At 30.7% G+C, this 12,608-nt stretch overlaps 1 protein-coding gene across 1 annotated transcript in view; it reads left to right on the top strand.

Annotated features, from left to right (window-relative positions):
* LOC136979922 (stAR-related lipid transfer protein 7, mitochondrial-like) overlaps window positions 1-12,608 on the top strand; it is a 40,031-nt gene that overhangs the window by 17,465 nt on the left and 9,958 nt on the right. The window contains exons 3-6 of the mRNA XM_067275968.1: window positions 3,771-3,820; window positions 8,281-8,391; window positions 10,069-10,113; window positions 11,785-11,922. Of these exons, the coding sequence (XP_067132069.1) occupies window positions 3,771-3,820; window positions 8,281-8,391; window positions 10,069-10,113; window positions 11,785-11,922 (344 nt within the window). The remainder of the gene's footprint in view (window positions 1-3,770; window positions 3,821-8,280; window positions 8,392-10,068; window positions 10,114-11,784; window positions 11,923-12,608) is intronic.

Raw genomic sequence — 12,608 nt, 5'->3', positions numbered from 1 at the left:
GGTAAAGTCTGCAAACCGTGACGTCGGACTACGGTCATCTTCCGGAGCGTTAAACACGCGATACGAGAGCGGAGAGAGCGACGCGACTTCTGATCATCGCGCGATCGCCATTTCGGTTAATGTTACTTATGGCAGCGAACATGGCGGCCCGACTGACCTCTCGTATGGGCGCCACCACACGCCGCCATGTGCTAAACTAGTAATCGATTCACGGTAGTTCTTGAACAAAGTAAAAAAAGGGGGAAACGTCTACTAAAGGCAATTTTAATGGCAAGCCACGTGACTCCCGATCGCGATAGCGAGGCCGACTTAGCGACTCCCTATCATCGCGCGATCGCCGGAAAAAAGTATGATAACTTTTTTATTTTTTGTCTCCGGTCCAAAAGTAAAGTATCGTTGAACTCGTCTCGGTCCCCTGAGTTCAGATTCCCAAACACACGAAATTCCATAGGGAGTAATCTATAGTATACCCAAAATAAATTTGGTTCATCAAAGCTTTCCAAGTTCAAATCATACCAGTTAAACAAGTAAGATAATTCTCCATATGCTATTGGCTCGCTTTTCTTGCAATCAAAACTGTAGAGAAACATCATCAAGCATTACATGTACAAATTTTAATTTAAAATATATATTAGAATTTACTTATTGTAATTAAGGATATTACTATCTTGTTTGCTAAGTTACGTAATGTTATCAGAATTAGCTTGTGTCAGACATAAGTTAAAATACACTTATTAAACTGCTTTGTAATCAGTTTGTTTTAGTTATTATTGTTTTGGGTAATAGCATGAAAAGACAACTTAAAAATGCCTATCAGCTTAAACATCTATGCCAATGAGTATTTGTTATCAATTTTAACTAATATTTTAAACTTTAATCATTTTGATTGTTAGTTGTTCATGGTACAGTCAAGATGATTGTTCATAAATAAAGAGTAGGTTCAGAGCTCTGTAGAATTGTTGGTAAATCTCAATCAAATTTGATATACAGGTATATCTCAAGTTATGTCGTTCTCAATTATACGTCATTTGTCAAAAAAGTATATGGAAAAATAAAAATCAGGTTTAAGTCATTTTATTTGACTTTACATCCGTCTGCCATAAATATTGAAGTTGTAATATCACTAGAAAAGCATTAAAAGCATATAAAATCATATTAAAAAAATGTACATTTACAGTAAATGTTAATATAATCATCATACAGGGTGACAATAATTAACCCATACAAACTTTTTGCATCGTAAATTTATTAAAGAAATGAAAATTAGCAAAACAACAGCATATAACAGTGACAATACTTTACGTATTAATCAGATATTCAGTCAGTTTCAAAGTGGCCTCCTTTTGCCTTGATTCAGAGCCCCAAATGCATTTTGAAATTCTTGGTGATGGGCCGCGCTCTTCTGGAGACAGTTTGTCTCACTCCCAGTGCAAGGATTGCTTCAGTGACTCCAAACTTTCGTGGCGCTTAGAACAGACCCTGGCCTCCAAAATGGACCACACACTGTAGGCCATCGGGTTCAGATTCGGCGAGTATGGTGGCCATTCTGCAGACGAGATGAAATCAGGAAAATGAGCCTTGCACACTCCTGAGTCTTCTTCGCCCTGTGTGTCGGCGCTGAGTCCTGCTGAAACGTCCATTTCACACTGCCAAAATGCTGCTGAGCTCACAGAAGTACCACGGCCTCAAGAATGTCACGGTGGTACACGTCTTGATTGATTTTGGCCCCTTGATCGACGAAAACAAGGGGTGTCTTGCCGCTTGCACAAATTCCGCCCCAAACCATGACTGACATTGGATTTTGGTGATGTTCGATGACGGCTGAGCATCTGGGAGCCTCCGCGGACCAGTTCCTGTCATTTTGATGGTTGTACAGAGAGAAGCTTCTCATCTGTGAAGAGAATGCACTCCCATTGTTGACCTGCGGCCCAACACTTGAATTGACAGGATCTTTGGAGTCTCACGCACTTGTTTTCATCAATGAGGAGCTGAACTTTTTGGACCTTGTAGGGCTTGAGTACGAGTTCCTTTTTCGCCATTAACCACACCGATTTGTGATTGATTTTGATCTCACGAGCAATTTTTCTCATGGAGACCTTTGCATGTCGGTCAACTTGCTTTGTGATGATCTTGCGGTTTCTAGACGTGTTGACAGTGCACTTTCTTCCACATCCAGGATGGTCACCATCGTGGCCAAGCTCCTTGAATCGCCAAACTACATCCGAGACTGTCATTTTTGGAACACTGAGCAGACGAACAATTTCACATCGATGTTTTCCTTGCTGGAATAGCTCCAAAATTGCACAACGTTTGTTCGACATTCTTAAAAAAATAAAGGACTAACCCTTATTACATCGAAAGTACATCTACACGGGCAGCAAATCATGGAGAATTAAACAATAGTATGTAAATTGGTGACAGTAAAAAAGTTCAGGTGCAGCATTGCTACAAACTTTGTACGGGTTAATTATTGTCACTGTGTATATCCTAGAGAACGAAACATGAGAACTTCTGTGTTTCTGTATTGTTGTCTTATTTAGCAGTCTTTAAGTGCTCATTATTGGCATTTTCCACGGTAGTTCCAATATCTACCGTTTGTGTCGTTGTCAGTGCCACTCGATATTTGGTAAATTTAACATAAATTAGTTTATTTTTTACTATCACAAAATAATTTTAATAACTGTATTTGTTATTTAACCTTAAAAAATCATTTTATTTTATAATGTCTTAGAGAAAGCACATTCACAAATAAAGAATCTGCGATGTACTGTACTGTAAACATCACCAAATTGTAAACATGTACATTTACAAATATTCGTAAATTTAGATTACTTTTTTCTGTACTATATTAAAAACTAAAATTTATTTGTTTGTAAGCTTAAAATAGATTTTTATTAACCATATATTATTAAAAATTCATTTATAAATAAAATACAGAACTGGGAATGGTAATTTGTGGTTTAACCTAGTGACAGGTAAATTCGAAGACAAGTAAATTTGACTTACATTGCCTCTCCTGGAACCAATTACAGATGTAAAGTGAAGTATACCTGTACATACATACTGTCCTGAGTATACCATTTCAATTTTCAGGAATAAATTTTAGTTTAAAATTCAGCCACTACAGTAAATATTGGCACTATTTTTCCCTTATGTGTGTATTATGTATATTTTCTAATGACTATTGGATATAAAAAGAGTTGCAAACTGTTCTTCACAATTCTTCAACAGATGAACGGTCCTGATGCTCATTTTTCCTGATCATGTTACTTGTTAAATTCTTCTATTGACAAAATAGAAATCCAGTTCAGTGTGAGGTCCCCAGCAGAATTCAGAATTACATGCTAGAGCATTAAACTCCCACTATTCAAATGAAAAATTGTCATAAAGTTAAACAATGATATAGTAAAATTATTTATTTAATTAAATAATGTCTCAATTATATGTGACAGTTATTATATTATATTATAAATTCTTTGTTAAAAAGGTAAACACAAAAGGCTTGAGTTATGGGAAAAGATTTCAAAGTTTGGTAAATACTATCCAGTTGGTGTCAGGAAATGCCATCAGGTTGAGCGTCGATGTCAACTTCTCCATCTATTGATTATTTTAGTTTTCTTTTACAAATATAGTCAATATTTGATTTAATTCTGAATGTAACTGTAGAATAACAACTTTTACAATAAAGATATTTTAGATTTATCTTTATGATTTAAAAAGTAATTTTAATTGCATAAATAAATTTTAAATTATCATCATTTTTGTTATAGTATATGGATCATTTTTTGATATACCACCTCGAGTATTTTTCCATGTTCAGGTAAATATTAATTTATTGTATAAAAGATTTAGTAGTTACAAAATATAAAATATTTGAAAATTAATTATATTATGTATGTCTGATGTTATCTTTTTGATTAAAATTTTATTATTTATGACAGTTAATGGAAATCATTAATTTTTATATCCATGTTATTACAATTAAGATATTATAACTTAGTAATCGAAATTAATTTATGACAATTTATTTTATTTATTAATTTTATGGTAAAGCTGTCTATAGCCTTTATAAAGGCTAGAAATGACTGGCCTCCATAAAACAAGAAAAAAAAAAATACATTCAAGCTAAAATTATACAACTAAATAATAATTAATGGTATATAACATCTTTTACAGTAGCATTTTAATTAGATAAATGAGATATTTAGCAAATGATCTGCATTTCTAACATTTATGTTTACAATATAGATTGCATATAACTCTACAACATACAGGTTCCAAGTGCTATTGTTTTGTGTACAAGCTACACTCAAACCTGTTTTTGTGCGATTTTTTATACGTGCAATGTGTTTTGTGCAATTATTTTTGTGCAGTATACCAATTTGATTGAAATTCATATACTGCACACAAAAAACAAATCGCACAAATAAAAAATCGCACAAAAATAGACCGCACAAAAACAGGTTTGAGTGTATTTATATATGTTTCTGTGTTTTAAGAATTTACTGACTATAACATGTTTAGTATGGCAGGTTTCTGTAGTGTAATGCTTGTATTGTTTACTGTACTGTACTGTACTGTACTGCTTAAAAGTTTCAGACTTTATATAGTGTATGTGACATGAATCCTGTGCAAGAAAGAACTACAGGCACAATAAGTACCCTATCCATTCTCCACAGATGCTTTATTTATGGGTGAGTTCTGAGTACCTATTAATTTTTACTATTCCCAGCTGTTATATATAACAGAGAGAAAGTATGGCTATTAGTCAAAAAATGATTCCCCCAAGATTTTTACAGTTTTGGACTCTGGACCTCGAAACATTGAGAAATGCAAAAAAGATCACAGGTAATTTCTATATGTATGGATGTGTAAGTGGGGCACGATTTTCTTCATCCTGTTTGAAGTTTAATAACTTCCATGCTTTTTGTGAAAAATTTCTGAATTTTGTGGGGATGTTTGTTTATTAGGGGATTAATGCTATTAAATTTTGGTGGTTAAAGGTCAAAGGTGTGGGGAGATAAATGGGATCATGTGTATCTATCTCTAGTAGGATCACACTTAATGATGATTATACTCATTATTAGCATTAGAATTTTTTATAAAACCCATCCCTATCCTCAAAATTAAGCTTTTTTCCATTTTATAATAACTAAAGCTATAAAAAGTTAATAATAATAAAATATAACACCACCAAATGTTTCTGGGAAAGTTAAGCAACTTGTTGCTGAATTGTTTCAGTGGATGTTTGGAACTAGAGTTCTACCAAATGAGCTGATCTGAACTACAGCTAAGAATTTTGACAGTCAGTTCAGCTCTCAGCTGGACTCCAGCTGAAAGCTGGTTGCAACTTTACAGCTCAACTCTACATTCTGAGTTTTTTCTAATTTGAGGTAGTCTTGGTCCTGACTACTTTGAATTATCAGGACTGTACTGTACATGTTTTGCTGGAAATGATTGTCATTATTTCTATTATTTTAAAATGTTACTTTTTATTACTTTTAATAATCTTAACCTAAAAGTTATTTGTAGTTTAATTGCTTAATGCTCAAGTAGTTTTTATTTGAATGCTCTCATTTTAATAACAGATAAATGAAAATATATCTGACATACTATGTATCTGTTATTATTACAGATGCAATTTAATTTCAAAACTGGACTTGTTGCAACACACCCTACCTCAGCTTCAGTCCAAATTCACAGCTTGCTTCCAATACTTCAGCTCAGCTTGAAATAGCTAAGCTAAACTGAGCTTTTTCAAACTCTATTTGGAACAGTTATGTCTGGGTACATTCGTAAAGTCAAACGAGTTAAATGCATTAGTAACAAATCATTCGAAAAATAGTAGTCTTGCTCAGTGCGCATGCTCTGCAGTGATGACGTTTTGAACGAAACTCTAACAAAGCTTACGAAGGAAAGAGTTAGTTTACTTTAAGAAAATGGCGCTCGACAATATCGATGTTTCTAAATCTACTCGAGTGGGAATTAAAAGGTGAAATGATTGAAATAACTGTTCACCCGAAGCAATCTAAGAAAAATTTTTAGATAAGGCTGCACTAGCAACATTCACATCTTCGATTTTAGAAACAGCCATTTAGTTATAAACGAATCTTTCAAAAAGTCTAACGAAATAAGAATAACGATGATGTCATTCTCGTTTAACTCGTTCAACTTTACAAACGTACCCTCTATATTGTGTGTGACTGCATGTTTTGGCACATCCATTCTGGCACAGCCATTTTGGCTTGAGAGGATTTCAGAACAAGAAAAAGTTTCTTCGTTAATTCACCATTATCATTTGACATTAATGTTACTTAATGTTAATGTTGTTGTAACAGCAATATGTAACAATGAGTCATCACAAAATGCAACAAAGTAAATTGGATCAAGCCCCTAGTGTAGTATCAATAGGCATATTTAAATTTTAAAACATTTTGTGGTTACAGGTATCTGTGAATGCTGTGTTTTTAAATGTGTTTTCTATAGTTTTTTTTTGGATTTATGACCTAGAAGAACTCACAATAGTCATATACAACTGTCCCTCCAAAGAGATATCTGTAAGTCAGTTAGCAGTGTGTTGCAGTTCTGTCAATGTGATCCTGACTGAGATTGTTAAGATGTCACTCTTTTAAGATAGACCCTTTTGAATTCAGGGCTGCTTTATGGTGTCTGTGTCTCTTATGAGTTAGATTTATTATTATTGTAATCTTCAATGATTTTATGATAAAGGTTATTGGTAAAGTGTAAATATTTAGAAAATAGATACATTTGTTTGAAATAATTCTGTAGTAATTGAAAATGTTAAACAATAAATTAAAGTAACTTATTATTATGGTGGATACATAAATGTAATTTTGTTGATTCTTGATATTTATGAGCTCTGATATAATAGATTTTTGAAATAATGCACCAAATCCATTTGTTACATAGCATCTGTGAGAGTAGCAGTATTTGAGAATATCAGACCTAGCTGTTAAATGTGCAGATTGTCCTCTAGGCACTGTGTCAGAAGCTACTATTGTATATGTTATGGACAAAGTGATTAATCGGGCATTATTTATAATGACCAAAAAGGGCACACAGTGTGATAAATATTGATTCATTTACCAAATTGACCGGTCATTATGAATATTGCTACCACCTAGTCGAGCAAAGTGATGATAATACGTTGAGGAGTGATCATCCGACATATGCTAGCCAGTCGGCAATCAGTCGCGTGTGTGTATCATGTTTAGTACTGAATTTTAAATTTGATTAAAAAAACTCCACTTATTTCATTTAGAAATATTTATTTTTTGTGAATTATTTCAAAGTACTATTAACTGATATTCTTCCGGTAAGTTAGAAGTAACTTCCATTTTTGACTCTCACTTTTTCTATCATTAACAAATATGCTGATTTTGTAAAAATTTAATTGTTTTCACCTTTTTCTGCTATTAATTCGTTTAATTGGTTGTTCATGTCACTTAATGATTCCTCCACGATCGTTACTTTTGTCAAAGAAAAAAGATTTACTACTGGTCACATAAATTAAAATTCAGTACTAAATGCAATATGCATGCACAACTAAGATGTAAGTTCTGATTGGCTAGCGTATGTCGGATGATCACTCCTCAACGTATTATCATCACTTTGCCCGACTAGGTAGTAGCAGTATTCATAATGACTGGTCAATTTGATAAATTATTGAAATTTATTACAATGCCTGATTTTGTTGGTCATTATTCATAATGACCGGGCATTATGAATAATGCCCGTATTAATCACTTTGTCCATAACATATATATCCATTGCTTGGAAATGTGATACTTATTTTCTTTATATTACTATAATATAGATTATATGAGATAAGAAATAAACAAAGTATGTTTTATAGTTGCTCTTGACTTTATATATGTATGACATCCAGTATATATGTATACTGGACTATCAGCACTATTGGGCCATTGCTTCACTTCATTAGTCCATTATATTAAGGATCAATAGTATTTGAATGATGCAAGTGCTTGACTTTTTACAAAAAATGAATACAACAGTGCCATTGTAAATAATTTTTTTTTCTTATAGGAATCTACTTGTTATATGATTAATATTTTCTCAAAAAGTTTAAAGTAATCAAAATAATCTGCATTTTTTTCTTAAAAAGAAAGTGTAGTTTATTTATTGACTAGAAATAAAATTTAAGATAAAAATGAAATATTCCTTCAAATAAAATTAAAAATGTTTTTTAAATTGATTTTAAACAAAAGATATTAATAATAATTTTTTTCATGTTATTAGAAAGATACTGAATATCGAAAGAAATGGGATAAACTTGTAATTAAATTAGATATTATTGACAGAGAAGGTGAAGATGGTAGTGAAGTTATTCATTGGGTTATGCATTATCCTGTAAGTATTGTATAAATTTAATAAAGAGATAATAAAATAAAAAAAGCATTATTTTAAATGGATTTAACAATGTATTTTAGGATTTATGTTTTGAAAAGAAAAGAAACTTGTTTGATTGAATCATTATCATATTGCAATAATCAACAAATGTAGGTACACACATAAGTGTTAGAAAAAGAGGAATAAATTACTGTAATGAAATTATTGATTACATACATACATACATACATACATACATCAGTCCATTCCAGAAATCTTATATTTGTGATGAAAAACATTACAATAGAGGTATCTCTTGATTAAAGCAATTAATTAATCCTTTGATGCTATTACATATATCAAAATTGCATTAATCAAATATGGTACCTTTGTTAAGTACAATAAAAACAGTTGGTAAAGCCACATTAATTAAAACTTCTGCTGCATGTATAAAAGGATTGCTGCAATTAATTTCATGTGTTAATCGAAAATTGCATTAAGCAAGGGATCACTTGCACTTGTATCAGTGCAATAATGTATACTTTTTGGCAATTTATTTCAAGATCTTGAAGGTTAAATGTTCACTACTAAATTAAGTTACAGTACATGCTTACTAATGGGAACTAATTATCATGTGGAGTTGTTTAGATTGACATGGTCATATATCACGAAAAGCAAGTCAAAAAGCTTTGTGATATGTAGTGAGTAAGTATCCTAGCCTTATAACTATCTTTGCACTTATGATTGTCAGACATAGACCATTGAAAAAAGTATCTCTGACAGTCCTAAGTTGATTTTTGTAAATATGAGGAAACTGCCAAGCCACATTTGTTTTGTTTAAACACTTAATATTAACCTAATCACAAAAACTCATTTCTATGCAAAACAATCAGAATTAATTTTATTTGTGGAAAAAAAGTCTGCCTGCTGATGAAATATGAAAAGTCATATTTTAGGATAAAGATAATGCCAAGCAACATTAACCTCAGCAGCATTAATCTTTGTGGTTGAAACATCAGTTCCTGGCAGTTGATAATGAGAATCCATGTCCTTATTTATTGACCAATTGCCCAATTCATTATTCAACTGAATCTGTGGCCTGCTTGCCATGGTACTGCCTCTAATGACTGATGCTAGACACTGTCTTGCTGCCAGAATCTTCAAAAAATTGTTTGGGGCAATATGAAGCATTGTTTGAGGTTCTATGGCAGATACTATCATCTACTGGCATTTTCAGCAAATTTTTGAAACTGCATTCTAGCCTACTATTTATGTGCAGATGGCATAATTAGTTCAATTTGACTAAAAATGTGGCTTGACACTATCTATTCCTGACTTTCACAATTTTTGCAAACAAGTATTTTATTTCTTGATATGTATAATACATGATGATAATGATTTGTATAATATATAATAAATATTTCAATTTTGAAAATAGAAAAGCCTAACTCACCAGAATTTTTAAAGTTAAATGGGAAAAATTTTGTCTTGGTAAAGATTTTTAGAATTTTATTATATACTTTTATATAAAAGCTTTGAATATTAAAATTGATTTTATTGCTATTTTTTAAATTGATGACATTCTGTTTTATAAACAGTAACAAACATATTTTTTTCTTTGCAAAAGTTAAAATTTATAATTATACAATTTTAAATGGTAATTTAAATACTTACAACCATTTTTTATATATATTATAGTATCCCATGTATAGTAGGGAATATGTGTATGTGAGGCGATGTTATGTAAGTTACATTTAATTATTTATTATTTATACTAAATTTAAAACTAATTTGTTTATTACTTTTAAAAATAATTAAGTTCTTTATTTAATTAATTATTTCATATACATATAATATTAATTTTGCAATAATATGTACATTTTTTTTTTTTACATTTTTGATTTAATCTGGAAAAATTCAATGCAATTCTTTTCATACAATTTGTTTTGATAAATTTGCCTTTTTAGAAATCAATTTGTTGAAGCATGATGTGATGACAAATTAATGTTATTTAAATACTCAAAAGGAAAAAAAACCCATTTACATGTTTTTCATATTCCATCATTCAAAGATACTTGAAATTAAAAAAAAGTTTTTATTTTATTTTATTCACTATACAAGTCACCAGTATTGGTTTTCTTCAGACTACAGTAAATGAAATGAAACAAATTATACAGCAATTTTACACAAAACTATTTTCAAAACAGCATACTGTTTAATGTAGACATCACCAATTAAAATTATTAAAATATTGGGTTACAAAACATTATATCACATTTTTCAATCTATATTTATTTATATAGGGATGGAGTTCCATTAGTGTGTCCTGCTGCTGGCACACTAATGGTACTTTACAAGGTGGTGAAGGCTTGTTCAAATTTGTTCTGAGAGGGAATGCTTATATAATTTGTTGTGTGCCTGCTAGAAATGGTACATACTTCTGGTATGCACCTCATACATATAAGCTATTTTCAATTGATTGATTTAGCTAACAAACTTGTTTAAATTTTGTATTGTGAATACATAATTATTATTAACAACAATTAATAATAATCTGAATAAAATTAATTTACTAACTATTAGTCATTTTAAAATTTATTAACATATGTTGAAAATAAGCAAGTGTCTTATTATGTCATGTTGAATTGGAATGTTTTCAGCTATATAAATTTTGAAATAATCTTTCCTATTGAAACTTGAAATATTAAAATTAGTTTCACTTTGAGTGTTTTCATTTAAGAAATGACTATATAGCAGCTATTTAAACAATGATGACAAGAAAATTAGAGAAATAAAAAAATATTTTCAGAATAGCATGAGATGCTGTAACTGCATCAATCATATTGCTCAGTGTAATTGGAGAATTTAACTGTATTTATTTGCTTATAATTCATTGATTAATATCAATAAGCATTTATATAATTGTAACAGAGGTCTTCATTATTTGTAATCTTATAGAATAACAAGCCACAAGCAATTCTTATGCTTGGAGTTTAATGTTATTGGTTACAATAGAAAAACTATACCTTACTCATGTTTTGTAGAAGCATTATTAGCCAATATCTGTTCCATTTGTTAAGTGGAATATGTTTTTAATTACAAGATTAGTGAAGAGTAAATTTTTCAATTTAATGGCCTTTATGTCCTTATATTTTACTGTGTTACATAGTAAATTTTTCAGTTTGATAAGTTTCTGATTTTTTATCTCAAAATAAAATTTATTAAATTGAAAAATAATATTTGATTAACCTTGAAGTTAATTATTCTGGTTGTGGATGTTCAGGAGACTTCACTTGTAATTTTAATGTTAGTAGTAAGATACCCTGATAATATTTAGCAATTTTTTAATTTAAAAATATGTGAATATAAACTGTTTTATTTATTATTTAACATACAACTATGAAATTTTTGCAGATTGATTACTCTAATAATGTAATGGTCCTAGTTTCTCGAGCTGCTGATCATCCTTCCTGCCCACCAAACAATAAATATGTTAGAGTTACTAATTACAGTTCTAGAATGGTCATAAAACCTCATAGAGGATTTGATGAGGTAAAGTATATTAATGGTTATAATTTCTATGAATTTAAATAGTATATAGAAAGACAAGTAAAATGGCAAAGCCATTCTTGGGACGAGACTATGTCTCAGGGAGCGTGAGCAACACATGTGCAAATTTCACACTCACGCCTGTTTCTACAAACAGTCTCAGCATTTTGTATTTTATTTTGACCCGGTTCTTGGTCCCCGACTACCTACAAGTCTGGTTTATTTTATGTGCACATGATTTGAGTGCAAAATTGCAACTCCTGACGTACTCCTTACCTCTAAGATGTGCAGCCATTGACGGCAGTGCAACTTTAGAGATGAGACATAGTCTAGTCAATAACTATTGATTTTCTCATTTTAAATAAGAAAATCAATAATTATCTTTGTATAATAATTTAGAATTAAGGTGGTATTGATATTTGAACCATATACATGCATATGATTACACGAAATATTCAAGGTATGTAAGTTTTTTTTAGCACATCTTATACAACAACCAAAAGAAATGAATCTATACTAGTATTTACAATTTACTATTAGTTGTATACATCCTAACCCATTTGCTTTGGTAAGTTATTTTTTAAAAGTTTTCAGTAGAACCCCCCAATTATTCAAGGTTCTGCATTTTTTGAGGCAGATTCCTACACTTCTTATTATTTTAAACTTTCTTTTATGAATTACAGTATAAC

This window comes from Centruroides vittatus, unplaced genomic scaffold, assembly GCF_030686945.1.
Source record: "Centruroides vittatus isolate TY-2023 unplaced genomic scaffold, ASM3068694v2 contig_651, whole genome shotgun sequence".
Taxonomy (NCBI): domain Eukaryota; kingdom Metazoa; phylum Arthropoda; class Arachnida; order Scorpiones; family Buthidae; genus Centruroides; species Centruroides vittatus.
The sequence above is the reverse complement of the archived record's forward strand: the minus strand, read 5'-3'. Positions and strand labels throughout refer to the sequence as shown.